This window comes from Choloepus didactylus, chromosome 3, assembly GCF_015220235.1.
Source record: "Choloepus didactylus isolate mChoDid1 chromosome 3, mChoDid1.pri, whole genome shotgun sequence".
In the NCBI taxonomy this organism is placed as follows: Eukaryota; Metazoa; Chordata; class Mammalia; order Pilosa; family Megalonychidae; genus Choloepus; species Choloepus didactylus.
The window spans coordinates 139938824-139958433 of NC_051309.1; the positions used below are offsets into that span (position 1 = coordinate 139938824).

General features: G+C 34.7%; 1 protein-coding gene across 1 annotated transcript in view; it reads left to right on the forward strand.

The window, feature by feature from the left end:
* Nucleotides 1-19610, forward strand: part of HSPA4L (heat shock protein family A (Hsp70) member 4 like) — a 55689-nt gene that overhangs the window by 25744 nt on the left and 10335 nt on the right. Inside the window, exons 8-15 of the mRNA XM_037830624.1 lie at nt 98-174; nt 803-954; nt 1426-1532; nt 5335-5468; nt 6579-6778; nt 13690-13785; nt 17382-17519; nt 19342-19467. Of these exons, the coding sequence (XP_037686552.1) occupies nt 98-174; nt 803-954; nt 1426-1532; nt 5335-5468; nt 6579-6778; nt 13690-13785; nt 17382-17519; nt 19342-19467 (1030 nt within the window). The remainder of the gene's footprint in view (nt 1-97; nt 175-802; nt 955-1425; nt 1533-5334; nt 5469-6578; nt 6779-13689; nt 13786-17381; nt 17520-19341; nt 19468-19610) is intronic.

Consider the following 19610-nt stretch of genomic DNA (forward strand, 5'->3'; position numbering starts at 1 on the left):
TTGATTAGATCATGTCTAATTGTTTTCATTGCTATTTTAGAAGATTTGCTGAATTTTTTATCCCAAAATAATGAATTTTATTTCATTTTTTCCACAGAGCTCAATTTGAACAATTATGTGTTTCCCTCTTGGCCAGGGTTGAACCACCTTTAAAAGCAGTAATGGAACAAGCTAGTAAGTAGAAATTGCTGGACTAACCGTCAAAACTGTACTCATTTCAGTGGGGTAGGCAATGGTCTAAGCAGTAAAAACTTGATGGGTTTTTAGATTTTTATTTCTCATTTTATAGAAGACTATAACTCATTTTTTATTCATTATAGTATGGCACTAGAAATCTGGGTTTGTGAGAATGCTTCCTGGCTCATTTTATTATTTAGGTCGTAAAGCTAATGCTAGTTAAATTTGGAGATATTTAATGTGTAAGTATAGAAGATTTTAAGATGAAAGGAGAAATGGAGACATGATTGCTTTTTGTTAAGGTTTTTGTAATTGACAATATTACAGGTAGAAGTTCTTTTCTGGTCAAGAAAATTGAAGGACTCTGAAAGAGTTCCTTGAACATCTGTAGGGTACTTGTCTGTCCTGATTGTTACTCCAGCGCAGTGCCTGTCACAGATATAGTAGTTAATATTTATTAATTTTGCCCCTTTTTATGATTTGTGTTTTATCTCCTTTTCATTTTACCTTCTTTTATGTAAATACAGAATTGACCCACTTATTTTTAAAGTGCCTTCCAAAGCTTGGTGTCCACATTTTTATAAAGACCATCTTATTTGTCTCTTAAAAACATTTTATTTTCTAGAATTACAACGTGAAGACATAAGTAGTATAGAAATTGTAGGAGGAGCAACACGAATTCCTGCAGTGAAGGAACAGATCACTAAGTTCTTTCTAAAAGACATAAGTACCACACTAAATGCTGATGAAGCTGTTGCAAGAGGATGTGCATTACAGGTATTGTTGTTATTCCTACCACCACCACCCACCCCCCTTTTTTTAGAGTTTATATTTTGCCAGAAAAGGGAGATAGGTCTCCAGGGACTTTCTAATAGTATCTCTTCCAACCACCTGTCAATAAGCTAAAATAAATTGAAATTATTCCTGATAAATAAGTGTCTTGCCTTTCCCATTTATATTTTTAAATTATAATAGTATGCCTATAACTGTATTGAAAAAACGTTTGTTTTATGAATTCTTGCTATTCACATTTAAAAGTCTTTTTTGAGATGTAAAAATGTTCTTGTATTCTTATAAGTTCACACAGTGCTCCAGCCCTTTCTAATTTTAGTTAGTTGTTACATAATAGCAGTAATTTTTTAAGTGTACCAATTTTAATATAAGGGCATCATTAAGCAGTTTAATCAGGGTGACCTAGAGTATGGTTTGTGTTTGTTGATTTAAATATGGTATACGTCTTATTTTCAGTGTGCGATTCTTTCACCGGCGTTTAAAGTGCGCGAGTTTTCCATAACAGACGTTGTTCCCTATTCAATCACGTTAAGGTGGAAGACCTCTTTTGAAGATGGAACTGGGTAAGTTACCGTTAAAAGTCTTGGTTACAACTGGTCATAAATCTTGACTTAATCAATTAAACATTTTTTAAAAGTATGGTAATTTATACTGTTACAATTCTTGGAAACACTTTAAATAAAATGTAAGAAACAAGAAGGTAGAATATAGTCTGTGAACAAAGATAGGCATATTTTTTAACTAGAACTTTATTGTTAAAGTAAAACACACTCTTTCAAATAAGAATCACAGTACAGACATGAAAAAACCTAAAGACCTGCATTTGCCATGCCCCAATTCCCTTAGCTCATTTTACTAAGGTAACCATTGTTAACTGCTAGGTGTGTATCCATTCAGTCATTTTCTTTGACTATCCAAATATAAAAGTATATACCTTTTTAATACATGTAGGATCTCACTTGTGTATCTCCAATGCAACTTTTAAAAATATTATCTTCCCCTGTCAACAGACAATAACTTTTTTCAAGTCATATGTACCATAATTAATGTAACCAATAAACTATTAAGTCATATTTTTACAATTTCAAGCAATGCTATTAGGAACTTCCTTATATACATATTGTTACTCAGTTGTGTTCCGTATATCCGTGTCTAACTGTAGGCATGGAATTGATGAGTCAAAGGATATGCACATTATTTTAACTAATATTGCCAAATTATTCACTTTAAACGTTGTATCAATTTATATTCCTAAATATGAATGGTGAATGTGATTACTGTTTTAACTTTTAAATTCAGCAGTTTGATAATAAAAAATGGTACTTCATTAAATTTGCATTTCTGAATATTGTGAGCTAAAACCTTTGTATGCTTTTATTGATATTTACATTTATTTTTCCGTGCAATGCCCAGGGTTTATTTAAATAGCTTACTTCCCTTCCAAAATTGAAATTTGTGTTTCAAATATTTCATTTGCCAACTTTTCAGAAGCATAGCTTTACAGTGAAGTAAAGCTGTATTTAGTTTTTGAAGTTGCTTTTGAAATTTTGTTCCGTGTTCTATACATTTCAAGAAATTGAAATTTCTGCACAGGTTTTAAAAATATAAATTATCGTCTTGATCTGAATGTCTTGAAGAACATTTATATGGCATGTTTTAATGTCAGTTTTGAGACAAGGAGTATTATTCTTAAAAAGTTAAAGGTAGAAATAATCCAGGAAACAAGGATGATAAAATGTCTTTAGGGAGCCAAATGGAAAAGTTAAATATATTCTAATGACCACCACAATGAGAAAGTAGAAGGTACTGGTTGGTAGGGTTTTTTGTTTATTTGTTTGTTTTTATTTTACTTTTTATTTTGAGATACTTTCAAACTTACAGGACAGTCACAAAACTACAAAACCCAGACAGATAACTCCAATATACCCTCCCACCCAGATAATTAGATCTACCAACATTTTTTAAATCCATAAGCTTAAATGAATATCCTGTTTGGTGCTGGTTTTACATTTTTGATATGATATTCTATCATAGAGAGTGTGACGGCTAATTTTTAAAAAGCTTTTGTTCTGATAAGATACATACAATATAAAATTTCCCATTTTAGCCATTCAAGCACACAGTTCAGTGGTGTTAATTACATTCACAATGTTGTGCTACCATCACCACCCTCTATTACCAAAACTTTCCCATCATCCCAAACAGAAACTACCAAATAAGCATTAACTCCCCATTCTGCACCTTTGCCCCTGGTAACCTGAATTATAATTTCTGACTTTATGAATTTGTGTATTATTGGTAGGTTCTTGAAAACTAGGATAGAGGAAAAGGTTCATGAATATCAGATTTTCAAACCTTGCATAATTAATGTGATAGGATGATGGCATAGTGTTAAATAGTGAGTTTCTGGGCCAATATAAGCTATAGCCATAAACTGTTTCTGCTACACTATTTAAGGAATATAAATTGCTATATAGGTTAAAAAAAACTCTTTGTACCGGAATGGGAAGAATACTATAAATGGCATTACTGTATCAACTGAAAAAAATTGGAATATTGATGATAGATTAGTATTGTATCAATGTAAATTTATGAAATTGATAACTGTATTGTAATTATATTAGAGAATAGCCCTTTTAGGAAACACACACTGAAGTATTTAGGGGTAAAGGGCCATGACATAAGTAACACCCTCAATTGCTTCAGAAGAAAATAATAACTTATACAGATAAAGAAAGAGAATATGTGTACACAAATGATGAAACAAATGGTATAAAATGTTAATAGACAAAATCTAGATAAAGGATATACAGATTCCAGTTTGCTAATGCTGCTGTTATGCAAAATACCAGAAATGGATTGGCTTTTATAAAGGGGGTTTATTTGGTTACAAAGTTACAGTCCAAAGGCCATAAAGTGTCCAAGGTAACACATCAACAGTTGGGTACCTTCACTGAAGGATGGCCACTGGCATCCAGAAAACCTCTGTTAGCTTGGAAGGCAGGTGGCTGGCATCTGCTCCGAGTTCTGGTTTCAGAATGGCTTCTCCCAGTATGTTCCCCTCTAGGCCACAGCTCCTCTTCAAAATGTCACTGTCAATTGCTCTTGGGGCATTTGTCCTCTTTTCTCCAGAGCAAGTTTGCTTTCAACGGCCACCTTCAAACTGTCTCTCATCTGCAGCTACTCTCTCAGCTCCTGCGCATTCTTTAAAGTGTCCTTCTTGACTGTAGCAAGCTCCCTCCTTCTGTCTGAGCTTATATAGTGCTCTAGTAAACTAATTGAGGCCCAGGCTGAATGGGCAGGGACACACCTCCATGGAAATTATCTAATCAGAGTTATCACCTACAGTGGGTGGGTCGCATCTCCATGGAAACACTCAAAGAATTACAGTCTAATCAACACTAATACATCTGCCCACACAAGATTCTGTCAAAGATAATGGCGTTTTGAGGGACATAATACATTCAAACTGGCACACACATGTTCCTTGTACTATTTTTATTTTGACACCTTTCTGTAATTTCCAAATAGAAAGTGTTTTTAAAAGGAGTGTTCCAGTTTACTAATGCTGCCATTGTGCAAAATACCAGAAATGGATTGGTTTTTATAAAGGGGGTTATTTGATTACAAAGTTACATTTCTAAGGCCATAAAAGTGTCCAAACCAAGGCATCAAAAATAGGGTACCTTCACTGAAGAGTGGCCAAAGGCATCTGGAACACCTCTGTCCACGGGGAAGGTACAAGGAAGGCATCTTCTTCCTTTGCTCCCAAGTTGTGTTTCAAAATGGCGTTCAAAATGTTGCTCTTGGGGTGTTTTGTCCTCTCATAACTTCTCTAGAGCAAACTCTGAGCTAGTATCTCTGAAGCATCAGCAAAAGTTTGCTTTCAACGGCCGTCTCCAAAATGTCTCTCTCAGCTGCAGCACTGAGCTCCTTCTGTCTGAGCTCTTATTGGGCTCCAGTGATTTAATTAAGACCCACACTGAATGGTTGGAGTAACAACTCCATGGAAATAATCTAACCAAAGGTATTACCCATGGTTGGGTGAGTCACATCTCCATGGAAACACTCAATCAAGATGTCACACACTAATCAGAAAGATTAATAAATCTGCCCCCACAAGATTGCGTTAAAGAATATGGCTATTCTCAGGTAATTTGCTTCCTTCTTTTTGATAGTATAGAACAGTCTGTACCTGTCAAAATGCATGTTTATGGTAAAAGCAATAATTTTTTTCTTCACATTGGTGCCTAGAGATCTTCGCAATTTCTGATTATGAATTGAGGATAAGATGGATTATTTAATTAGGTTTATAAACAACTTTTTGTTTGTTTTTGAAATTAGTCTTTTTCTACTCCTTTTTAGGGAATGTGAAGTATTCTGTAAGAACCATCCTGCCCCATTCTCAAAAGTCATTACTTTTCATAAGAAGGAACCATTTGAACTAGAAGCATTTTATACTAATATACATGAAGTGCCTTATCCTGATCCAAGAATAGGTAAGAGAACTCAAAAAAAAGTTTTTCATAAATTTTTGGCCTTTTATAAATAAGATAAAATTAACATTAAGTAAACAAATAAATTGACATCTCAGCTGTGCCAGCACTGGATTTTAAAAGAAAGATATTCATAACGTTTTTCTAAACATTTATTTTTTTAGTGCTCAGAATTTATTCCTGGTCTAATCTCAGGTTGGAGTGTTTTTAATTCATTTTGACTTCGGTATCTTGAATGCTCTGTAACTGGCCTGAAAGGTTTATGTAAGGGTTATTTTTTATGAAAATCTCTTTAATCATTAAATTGAAATTGTGCTGCCAGCATGACTGTATAATCTGATTTAAAACTTTCTTATACTCCCTGGCAACAACTAGAATGAGAATCATTTGACTAATATGAACGTGGGAAAAGGAGTCTGTAATGTCTATTTGAACTGAGTAATAGTATTAAAAGATACACAATCAAGTATAATTTTATAACATTTAAAAGAGAAGGGATAATTTTTAAGTTTTAAAAGTTTCCATATGTACTGTTTATTCATAGACTAAAGAGGGGACAAAATAAATATTTCAAGTTCAGTATTAAAAGTAATAGAAATAAATTATTGAAGACCAACCAAATTGTTTACTACTCAGTTTCTCTGCATAGTATTTTCTCTCCTATAGATATCCTTTTATAATTGAGACTTCTTTAGAGAAATAGAATATTAGGAGATTTCTTATAGTAAAAAATTGATACGATCCATGCAGATATTAGTAACTGGGTAACTTAGCAATTTTGCTATGGGAAAACTCCAGAAAGTTTTTAAAATTGCTTTTCTTATGAATTACCAAGATGATTTTGGTTTGTAAAGCTTATAGTGAAAGGTACTAATATCCTTTTGATTTCTATACTCAGAAATTGAATTGTATTTTGGTGTTAAAATAGCAGTATTGTAATATACTTGTTACATTGCCTTTGAATCAGATTGTTCTTGGTTTAAACACCACCAACTCTCCTGTGTCCTAGCACTGATAATTTTGGGCAGATTATTATTATGGTCAGATTACTCAATACCTTGAATGAGGAGTCATTTTGAGGTGTGTACTGATCAAAGCTCTTTTTTCCTTAAGGGAGCTTCACTATTCAGAATGTTTTCCCACAGTCTGATGGTGATAGTTCCAAAGTGAAGGTTAAAGTTCGTGTTAACATCCATGGCATCTTCAGTGTGGCTAGTGCATCAGTAATTGAGAAGCAAATTTTGGAAGGAGATCACAGTGATGCTCCTATGGAGACAGAAGCTTCATTTAAGAATGAAAGCAAAGATGATGTGGTATGTAGAAATCATATTTCAAGAGTCTTCTAGTAGATTATATGTTTAGTATCTTAACCATAACTGGTACTTAAATAGTTGAAAATTTTAATCTCTGAGATTTTGCTTTGAAGCTCCGCTGAAGTTATCACTAAAGATCTTTTTTTCTGTGAAAGCATCAAAGAATAATTCTATTTTAAATGTTCTGTGCTTTAAAATTTTAATACACTTTTCAGGGATTTGTGCATCTTTCATAACATTATATGGAGCAGCTTTTATGTGTGTTTGGAGTCATCTTTCCTAAATTCTTCATAATTTCCATTAAAACCAAACGTATTTTATTATGTGCTAGCTTTTTACTTCACAGGTAAAACCAATTCAGAATGATAAATTTTGAACTGTGCACATGAATATTTTTAGATTGAAAATACATGCTTAACAAGGTATTTTTCAGGATTTGGTTAAGGAACAGTTGTAGGGTCAAACGGAAGAAGGTACTATACATTCAATAATAACAAAATATAGATTTTTTAGTTTATTTCTTATAAATGAGTTATGTGACCTTAACACTGAATTTATTACTCTTGGTGTATCACAGATGGAGAATCTTGGGAGAATTTTATTGTATCCCATTATACCAAGTTTTCATGTTTTTTTATGTGTACTGTTTATTTATAGGTTCTTTTTAACAGCATTTGTTAGATATTTTTCTGGTCATAACTGGAGATCTGCCCTGGATTTTTAATATACTTGTGTATATGAGAATATATTTGCTACATTTCAAGATAATTTCTTCCTTTTATGATTTATCTTTTGGTTTATATTTATTAATAATTTCTGTAAAATCTTTTCTTCCAGCTTACTTATCAGAATTGCACCACTATTCTTTAAAGTACTTCATTAAAGGAGCATGGCTTTTTTTCCCCATTATTGTTCTCTCCATGTATCGTCTTGCTGTCACATACTTCCTTATTTGAATTGAGGAAGAGGGAATGTTGTCCTAATCTTTTAGTGCAGATAAATCAGTATAAGAATAGTAGGTGAAAGTTTAACTTTTAAAATTATAGTTCAGGGAAGGGATAAGATGGCAGATTAGGAGAGACAGGGCAAAAAACGTCTCTGTGAAAAACACTAGATAAAAGAAAGTGCTCCACACCCCCTTTATCTAGTGTATGGATGAGTGGAGAAATGGGGATAAAAACTAAAGGACAGATGGAGTGGGATGGGGGGATGATTTGGGTGTTTTTTTTCACTTTTATTTTTTATTCTTGTTCTGGTTCTTTCTGATGTAAGGAAAATGTTCAGAGATAGATTGTGGTGATGAACGCATAACTATGTTATCATACTGTGGACAGTGGATTGTATATCATGGATGATTGTATGGTGTGTGAATGTATTTCAATAAAACTGAATTTAATTAAAAAAAAAAAAAAAAAAAAAAGTGCCCCAGAATACCAGTTCTAGTATTCCATGAGCTGGACAAGGCCTGCTAAGGCCGCAGGGACTGTGCACTTGGTGAAACCAAGAGTCTTCATTCAGAAATGAGTGAGTTAGGCTGCTGGGAAACCGGCAGCCATGCTGCGGTCAGGAGAAACCGGGGGTTGGTGTTTGGAGACAGATTAGTTTAAAGACCCCAAAAGCAGCTGTGGATCTGGTAGTGAGAGCCGTGCAGTTGAGCGCGGTAAAAGTGCCTTCCACGCCCCAGACACCCGCCTCAGTATCTGGCATGGACGATAGTCTTTCGCATACCCCCAGCTAATTGTCCTAGAGCTAGGTAGGCGGAGGCCTGTGAAAGGGGGAAATTATCATGCTCCATAAAGCCATGTTTTCAGTGGGCTGGGAATGCCCCTGCACGGCGCTGTGGCCCAGAGCTACACTGCACAGTCAAGCACAGCAGGGAGTGTCTTCCATGCCCCAGGCACCCACCTCAGTATCTGGCATGGACAATAGCCTTTTGCATGCCTGCAGCTAATTGTCCCAGAGCTAGGAAGGCAGAGATCCACTGAAAGGGGAATTTACCATGCCCCGTAAAGCCATCTTCTCAGTGGGCTGGGAACACCCCGGTGCGGTGTAGCGGTCCTAGAGCTTCCCTTGGGGCCTGCGCTCACCTGTGATGTTGCATGGTCTTTCCTTGGCAGAGGCCCTTGGAGGGCATGGCTTGGAGGCGGGACCCACATGGAAGTCCCAGGGGCCCTACACCAATACCAGAGACTTGTGGGTCGATGGCAGAGACAGACTGTAGGGAGACTGAGCCAAAGGTTTGGACTCCTGCAACACCTTTAAGTCTCCAGGAATGCTGGGGAGATTTGATTCTTAAAGCCACCCTCCCTCCCTAACAGCTCAGACACACCCCCACATTCAGGACTCGTTTGACCCTACAAGATTTGGACCCCCACTCACCACATACACAAAGTTGGGGAGAACTGGCTTGAGGGTAATAGGTGGCTCGGGGGCACCATCTGCTGATAAGTCAGAGAAAGTGCACTCCACCAAGCTGTAGATCTGACAAATTAGAGATAATTGTTCAAAGAAGCCTATATATCCTAAAAGAACCCTATCTAGTTAAGCAAATACCAAGAGGAAAAACAACAGAAAATTTTAAAGCATATGAAGAAACCAGAAGATATGGATAACCCAAACACCCAAATCAGAAAATCAGAGGAGACACAGTACTTGGAGCAATTAATCAAAGAACTAATCACAAACAACAAGATCATGGCACAGGATATAAAGGACATGAAGAAGACCGTAGAAGAGCATAAAGAAGAATTTGCAAGAGTAAATAAAAAAGTAGATGATCTTATGGAAATAAACTGTCAATCAAATTTAAAAGATTCTGGATACACACAGTACTAGATTAGAGGAAGCTGAGGAGAGAATCAGCGAGTTGGAAGAGGGCAGTATGGAAAGTGAAAGTACAAAAGAAAGAATGGGGGGAAAATTGAAATGGATCTCAGGGATATGACGAACAACGTAAAGCGCACAAATAGGAGAATCATTGGTGTTCCAGAAGGGGAAGAGAAGGGTAAAGGTCTAGGAAGAGTATTCAAAGAAATTGTTGGGGAAAACTTCCCAAACCTTCTAAACAACATAAATACACAAATCATAGACGCCCAGCGAGCTCCAAACAGAATAAATCCAAATAAACCCACTCTGAGACATATTCTGATCAGATTGTCAAATGCTGAGGAGAAGGAGCAAATACTAAAAGCAGCAGGAGAGTAACAATTCACCACATACAAGGGAAACAGTGTAAGACTAAGCAGTGACTACTCAGTGGCCACCAAGGAGGCTAGAAAGCAATGGCATGAAATATTTTAAATTCTGAGAGAGAAAAATTGCCAACCAAGAATTCTTTATCCAGCAAAGCTCTCCTTCAAATTTGAGGGAGAGCTTAAGTTTTTCACAGACAAACAAATGCTGAGAGATTTTGCTAATAAAAGACCCGTCCTACTTGAGATACTAAAGGGAGCCCTAGCACTAGAGAAACAAAGAAAGGAGAAAGAGATATGGAGCAAAGTTCAGAACTAAAGAGATTTAGTAAGGGTACATAGCCATTTAATACCTCACAGGAATCCTTTCAAGGACCAGTTCTTTATAATAATTTCACTTTCTTCACCCTTTTTATTTTTTTAAAGTGTCATGGCTAAGGCCCTTAGTTTTTTCTCTATTACAGTAGTGAATCCTAATTTCGTAATAGTATGAAAAATAGAGCAAGAATAGTGTGGTACTCATTTTCTATCTCCCTTAGGATTTCTGATTTCTGTTTTTGTTTGTCTGTGGGCTGGAAATCCAGTTAAGCAATTTTTAGGATGAATGTGGACTTACAGGACTCACCAGTGAATAAAGGGCATAAATTTATGACACGTGCTCTGGCCATTCAGAGACATTTAGGAAATCTGTTTGCTTACTAAGGTGTTTTGGCTTACTAGAGTATTTCCAGGCAGTTGAGGTTCCCATATAAGGTATTTCTAGATAAATGAGATATGTCTGAGTATTCAAATCATAACCTCTGGTATTTGAATATGACCTTATTTGGAAATATGGCCTTTGTAGATTTAATCAAGTTAGAATGATGTCATACTGGATTGGTGTGGACCCTACAACCAATGACTGGTGTCTTACGAGAGAGAGAGAGGGATTGGAGAGAGAGAGAGAATATGGATACATATTCACAGAAGGGGAAGGAAGGCCATGTGATAACAGAGGTAGAGATTGGAGTGATATACATAATAGCCAAGGAAGCCATGAATTGCCAAAAGTGAAGAGGCAAGGAAGGAATCTCCCTGAGAGCCTTTAGAGGGGCCTTTAGAGAACACATTCCCTCTTCCACATTCAAATAAGGCCCTTACTGACACCTTGATTTCGTACATATAGCCTCCAGAACTGTGAGAGAGAAAATTTCTGTTGTTTTAAGCCACCAAGTTTGTGGTAATTTGTTAACAGCAGCCCTAGGAGACTAATACCTACCCCCAAAAATTAGACACCTATTCAAAGTAGACGTTGTAAGCTAATTGTTTAAACTTTAGAAGGACAAATACTATGGGTAATAAGTTACTCATTTTACTCTCCCCTTATTGTCAACATTGCTGTCTCTGAGATATATAAAGAAGCCCAGGCATAGATTAGTGAGCAGCAGAAAGAGTCTTTCATTTTTATATTAGGATTAATTTAGAAAGATTATATATTGTATATAATTTTTTTCCAGTCAAAATGAAGATAACTTTGGTTCTCTTGAAAAATCATATTTTAAAATATAGATTGCCTCCTTCTCTTGAACTTAAGAATGTCTCAGAAAATTTGTACTTCTATGTATATATTAATATTGGGGAATGTTAAGAAGTTATTACATGGAGGCAGCTTTCTTTTTTATTGATATTGATGTGCCATAATGTTCTTTTTTTTTTTTTTTTTTTTTAGTTTTTAATTAAGAAACATTTCATTGTTTTTGTATCCCCGGGCACTGTCCTGGGGACACAAGACAGAGAAACTCCCCACCTATATTTAACTTATATTCTAGAGGGAAAAGACAGGCAAGAAACAATGAGATAGCATATAAATATAAGGGAAATTAACAGGTTCAGGTATGGTAGAAATTAACTATGTCACAGTGATAAGGAGAGCTACCTGTGAGGATGGAACTGGTAAGCTAGCCTGAAAGATGAAAAAGAGACAATTTGAGAGTGGATATTGAGTAGTTAGTTCTCCAGGGAGAGTTAATAGCAAGTAAATGTGCCATGAGGCGGGAAGCCCTTTGTTGTAACAAATAGAAGGGTGACTGATGTATAGGATATTGAAGTGGGGAAGAGGAAGAATGGCAAGAAAAAATGAAATTCAGGAGACAGATAAAGACAATAAATCAGGTAAAGCCCAAAATGATTCTGCATTTTATTCTTAAGTGCTTTTTATTTGTTGTTTGGCAAATATTTGTGAGCACCCAGTATGTGTGTTTGGTTGGATATAACAATGAACAGAAAGACTATCTGGAACTTACAATAGAAAAGCCAGAGTCTAAAGATACTTTCTTTAATTCCCCACTATTGATAATGTCCTATGAACCTTCTCAAAATCATTTTAAGAGATTAATAAATTACCATTTTTTTAACCAACTCTAATATAGAATTTTCCCACTTTTTAACATTTCCATAATTGGAATAACATCTTATATTCACTTATAACAATAGTCATGCAATAGTTCTCAACACCTGTATACATGTGTGACCTTGGTTGTCATTCCTGTTCTTCTTGATGGCTCAGGACAATATTGTGTTGTAAAACAAGGACATTGACAGCTAAGCTTAAATGAGTCAGAAGAGTTGGATTCTGAATGTGACATTTTAGAAACACCTTAGTCACTTTATTTGATTTATTTTCCTTTTTATATAGAGAGGTTTAGATATCAAAACAGTAGAAAACCTCTTTAAGTATAAAATAAAAATTCTAAATGGTAAAGCATTGTGACCATTTAATTGCTGTCATTATGTAAGATAGAGTTAAGAAAATAATGTATTTGTCTCTTCCTGCATGACCCCAACTCACCACTGTACCACTTTTTGCCCCTTTTCTCCATCACAGGGTTGGGGAAGTTATAGAGCTGGAAGATGGGAGTTAGAATATCAGAAATAGTTGACCTTTTAACTACAGAGAACACTGGTGTAAATTATCTTTTAACTTGTTTTTCTCTTTGGCATAAATGTTTATTTGAGATAGCCTTTTGAGTATTTGCTGAATTCCAGCTGTAAACGAAGACCTACATCATGTTAACTCCTGCTTTCCAAGCTTTTTTTTTTTAAAGGATGATGGTGTGGGTAGAATTAAGAAGGGGACCAGAAAAATCTATTGCTTGTGATTGTTTGCCAAGTTGTCTATTGTGGGTGTTTTATTGGTTCAAGTTTTTGTCTTTTAGACATAATAAGAAAAAATCTAAAATGTTTGAGTTGTAATAATTCAGAGACAACTACTTGGACAGTTTTGGTGAATTTCTTTTATAGCTTTACAGCATTTTAAAAATATAAATGGGTTTGTGAATTATGTAGATTTTGTATTGTTTACACTGCATTTTCTCATGTTATTTATTTATAAACATTTTCAAATGAAGATTAATGTTCTCTTTTTGGGTGCTTGCATTTTATCAGTTTGGCTCTTGAATTTGACTTCAGAACAAATTTACATTTCTTTTTGCGGTTTTTTGGCCACAGATGAATGAAACAATTTTTATTCACAGAGTATCAATAGGTCTTTTTATTTTACTTATCCATGTATCTTTTTGTTATTGGTAGTTATTCCCTTTGATAACCAACAAGCTTTTACCTTACTATGGTCACACACATTTCAAAACAGGCTTGAACATTCAGATGCAGTTTATTTAAAAAAAAAAAAAGAAATGGAAAATGAAAACTACATATATAATCAATTACATATTTTCTTTTCAGGATAAGATGCAGGTTGACCAAGAAGAAGGTCATCAGAAATGCCATGCTGAGCATACTCCAGAAGAGGAAATTGACCATACAGGAGCCAAAACAAAGGTTTCTTTTACTATTTCTATAGTTGTGTCCATTCAAGATTGATATTCTGAATATGTTAGTATATTTACTTTATAAACTATGCTGTTTAATACACTTGATATTTTTAATCTTCTGTGGAAAAGTGCAGAAAACATTTAGATAGAAAAAATACATTTCAATGATTTATTATAACAGATTTCTTTAAGAATGAGTACTAATGATTTAAGTAAAATTACTTTTTGGTACAACAAAAGTAACTTTTTTTAATGCGATTTTATTGAAATATATTCACATACCATACAATCATCCAAAGTATGTAGGAATTGTTCACAGTATCATTATATAGTTGTGCATTCATCACTACAATCAATTATTGAACATTTTCATTACTCCAAAAAATAAAAATAAGAATAAAAACAAAGTAAAAAGAACACCCCAAACATCCCATACCCCTCTTCCTCCCCCTATTATTCATTTACTTTTTGCCCCCATTTTTCTACTCATTTGTCCATACACTGGGTAAAGGGAACATGGGCCATAAGGTTTTCACAATCATACATTCACACCATGTAAGCTATATAATTATATGATCGTCTTCAAGAATCAAGGATACTGGATTGCAGTTCAACAGTTTCAGATATTTCCTTCTAGCTATTCTAATAAACTAAAAACTAAAAAAGGATATCTACATAATGCATAAGAGTTACCTCCAGAATGACCTCTCAACTCCATTTGAAATCTCTCAGCCACTGAAACTTTGTTTCATTGCTCTTCCCTCTTTTGGTCAAAAGACTTTCTCAGTCCCACAATGCCAGGTCCAGGCTCATCCCTGGGAGTCATGTCCTCTGTAGCCAGGGAGATTTACACCCGTGGAAGTCATGTCCCACATAGGGGGGTGGGCAGTGAGTTTACCTGCTGAGTTGGCTTAGAGATAGAGGCAACATCTGAGCAACAAAAGAGGTTCTCTGGGGGTGACTCTCAGGCACAATTACAAGTAGGCTTAGCCTCTCCTTTGCAGTAACAAGCTTCATAAGGGCGAGCCCCAAATCATCCAAATGAACATGGCTACAGGTTTAAACTATCACCTTCAACAGCTTTTTCTAACCTGAACAGAATTTGATCTATGGCTCTATGGAGGTTAGCTGTCACTGTGTCACGCTGTTTGTACAGATTTTTGTTAGAACTTACAAAGGTTCAGTTTTAAATCCTAGGCTCTTAAGTAATTTAATTTAATACCTGAAATCCGTTTTTCTAAATTTTTGGTTTTGCCCTTTTAAAAAAAGTTTTAATTAATAACTTTATATATTTCACCATCTAAGTGTACAGTTCACTGAATTGTGGAACCATCATCACAATCAATTTTAGAACATTTTCATCCCCCCAGAGAGAAACCTTGTTGTGTTCATTGGCTGTAGCTCTTCATTTCCCCCAAACCCCTTCTCCCCACCCTAATCTTTCTATCTACAGATTTGCCTATTCTGCACATTTCATATAACAAAACCATATACTATGTGGCCTTTTTGACTGCCTACTTTCACTTAGCATAATATTTTCAAGACTTATCCATGTCATAGTATGTATTAGTACTTCATGTCTTTTTATTGCCAAATAATACTGTATGGATATACCACGTTTTATTTATCATTCATCAGTTGACGGATATTTGGGTTGTTTCCACTTTTGAGCTCTTGTGATTAATGCTGCTGTGAATGTTTGTGTGTAAGTTTTTTTGTTCCCTCTTAAACTTTTTATCTTGAAATAATTTCATACTCACCAGGACAGTTGCAAAAATAACACAAAACCTATGCAGAGAACTCCATATTACTCCGCCACATACCCAGATCCACCAATTTTAACATTTCACCACATTTGCTGTATCATTATCTATGATTCCATCTGTGTATCCGTTTTTTAAACTTTTGAGAATGGTTGTATACATCATGTTTCTTGAACACAATACTACCATGTACATTTCCTAAGAACAAGGGTATTCACTTATGTAACCACCTTAAGTACAGTTATCAAATTAAAAAACGTTAACACTGATATAAAGCTTTCAATCTGTATCCAGTTTTTTTATGTCTCCATAATGTCCTTTTTGTTCTTTTCTCCTCCATTATTATATCCAGTCCAAGATCATGTATTGCATTTAATTGTCATTGTCACTTTATTCTTCTTTTTATAATTGTTGATGGAAACATACACAACATAAACTTTCCCACCTCAGCCACTCCCCAACATACCATTCAGTGGGATTAATCACATTCACAATGTTGCAGTACCATCACTAGCATCTATTACCAAAACTTATCAATCACCTAACCAGAAACCCTACACACCCATTATGTACTAACTCCCCATTCTCTCAAACACCCACCCCACATAACCTATACTCTACTTTCTGTCTCTATGCATTTGTGTCCTCTAGCAATTTCACATACATGGGATCATACAATATCTATCCCTTTAGGTCTAACATATTTCGTTCAGCATAATGTCTGTGGGTTTATCCATGTAGTGGTATATATCAGGACTTCATTCCTTTATTAAGGCTGAGTTAATCCATTGTATGTATGTACCACATTTTGTTTATCCATTCATCTACTGATGGATGTCTAGGTTGCTTCCACCTCTTGGCTATTGTAAATAACAATGCTATGAACATCACTGTGCAAATATCTGAGTCCCTCCTTTCAATTCTTGGAGTACATACCTAGAAGTGGAATTACAAAATCAAGATTAATACATACTTAATTTTTTGAGGAAATTCCAAACTTTCCCCAGCTGCTGCACCGTTTTACACTCCCAACCACAATGGTTGAGGTTTCCTGTTTGTCCACATACTTGTCAGCACTTACTTTCCCTTTTTTAAATAACAGCCATTCTAGTGGGTGTGAAGTGGTCATATACAAGTTTTGGTGTGGGATGTATGTCTTCATTTTTCTTGGATGTATCCTAGGAATGGAAGTGCTAGAACATATGGTATCTGTACATTTAACATTTTGAGGAACTGTCTAAATGTTTTCCAAAATGACTATAACCTTTTGTGATCCCACCAACATTATATAAGGGTTCCAGTTTCTCCACATCCTGGTCAAAACTTATTATTTTCCTTTATTGTTGTTGTTATTATATCCATGCTACTAAGTATGAAGTGGCATCTAGTGGTTATGATTTGCATTTCAGTCCCAATATTTATTACCTAGGAAGGATTTATCATACACAAAATACAAAACACTATCAGTAGACAGAGCAATAGATGATGGCTGATAAATAGGGAGGGAGGGAGGGAGGGAGAGAAAGAAATAGCGATGTGACAGCATGTTAAAGTTGGTGGATTGAGCTATCGGGGGAGGGGGGTCTGGGTATGATGGAATTCTGTGTATGGGGTTAGTATTGTTTTTGCAACTGTTCCTATAACTGAATTTATTTCAAAATAAAAAAATAAAAAAAAAACTATCAGTAATAAAGGAGTATTTTTAAATAAATAAATTGAATAAAGTATCGTATGTGGTATTGGTTTTGTTTGATTTGATTTTACTCCTTTGTTTCACCTGAAATCATTCTCTTAAGCTGATTTTAGAAATGTGCACTTTTCTTTTGAATTTCTTTTGCAGTCAATTCCCTCAGATAAACAAGACCGATTAAACCAAACCACTAAAAAAGGAAAAATCAAAAGTATTGATCTACCTATCCAGAGCAGCCTATGTAGACAACTGGGCCAAGAGCTCCTCAACAGCTACGTTGAAAATGAGGTATGTAATTTGAGTTATGTTGAAATAGGTGGTACTATATTCTGAAATGTTACAGAAGTTAATGATTATCCTTACATTTTGGGAAACTACTTCATAACTCCTAAGACATTATTAAATACATCATTGAACTACTTTATTTTGGACAAAATGCTCAGATATATTAATGTCATACATATAATGTAGCTTTCGTCTTAGTTATATGAAAAACAGAGATTGTCTCCCCAGTAGCAAAAGACCATTCTGAGTGTCTAAGGAGTCTTACCCCTTTTATTTGTCTTTAACAGTAACACCTAACAGAAGTATTAGCAGCTTCCCCCTTCTAATGGGTTGTCCTTAACAATTAAGGATCTATTCAAAATGTTTTCTCAAGACTTAACATTTAATATTTTTTTATTTATTTTCATTCTTGAAATTTTCTTACATGTTCTTGCCTATTTACATGTTTAATTTTACAGCGTCTTGAAAAAGTGAATTTTGTTTATCAGTAAATGTGTAAAAAGTAATTTATTTTAAAATTTTTTGTGTGGTGGTTCCTAATTTCTACAAGCTTGGCTGGCATTAAGGGAGGTCAGTTTTTTTTTGAAGTGCCTCATAGTCTTACCATCTGCTGAATATTATTCTAGGAATTTCCTTAAGAGATTTTGACTTTACAGTGCTTGTTCTTTTTACTCACATCATCTGTTCATTAATTATTTAACACTGTATTTTACATTCTTGGAGGCCCAGAATAATTCAGAATTGTGTATATTTTTTTAATTAAAGAAATGATATGTTTACAGAAAAATCATGCAGAAAATAGAGTTCCCATATGCTACCCTTATTATTAACATCTTGTGTTAGAGTAGTACATTTGGTACAATTGATGAAAGAATATTATTATTACTGTACTACTAACTATAGTCCACTATTTACATTAGGGTTCCCTGTTCATGCTATGCAGTCCTATGTTTTTTAAATTTTTATTCTAGTTAATATATATACAACCTAAAATTTTCCCTTTTCATCATATTGAAATACATAATTGGGTGCTGTTAATTATGTTCACAATGTTGTGCTACCATCACCACCATCATTACTGAAACTTTCAGAATTTGTATGTTTTGAGACTAATTTTCCCAAAGGAATGAATTGCGGGGAAGCACAGCTATGGCAAACATTGTGTATAAAATAAGATTTTTTGTAATTTTTAAATGTTTCACTATTTCAAATTCACAATGTTAATGCACTATAGTTTATAAAGGGAACCTTTTGTTTAAAATACCATGTTTTCTTGAATGTGAAAATTTTGTTCTTCAGGTATTCCAGTATGTAGTGACTATTTTCTTTATTTTTTACTATAATAATAATAATTTTTGCTGACATTTTAAACACTTTGATATCTTATTTAATCATCAAAACAACTCTATGACGTCAAGGTACTCTTAGATAGCCACATTTTCCAGATGAGGAAACTGGGGTACAGATTGACCAAACTGCCCGAGGTCACAGAGTAACCTTTGGATTTGGATGCGGTAGTCTGTCTCCAGATTATAACCATTATACGTTATTGCCTCTCATAACTAGTATTTATTCAGCACCAGTTATATTCCAGGCACTGTACTAAATGTTTTACATAAATTATCTCAGTCTTCTCAACAGTCCTATGAAGTATAGTTACAATTATAAATTTTGTTTTAGGGTGGAAAACTGAGGCTTAGGGAAGTGAGATTTCTTGCCCAAGATCTCAAAGCTAGTAAGAGGGGAACCTGAGATTGGAACCTGACTGTGTATAATAACATAATCTATGTTCTTAATGGCATTTAATCTGAAACTTTCTGAATAGGGGAAGATGATAATGCAGGATAAGTTAGAGAAAGAAAGAAATGATGCTAAGAATGCTGTTGAAGAATATGTGTATGATTTCAGAGACAAACTGGGTACTGTCTATGAAAAATTCATCACTCCAGAAGTAAGTCTAAATTTCATAATTTTTCTTTCTTTATTATATTAGAGAAGTTGTGGGTTTATGGAACAATCATGCATAAAGTACAGGATTCCCATATGCCACCCCATTATTTATACAACCCAACATTTCCCCTTTTAACCATATTC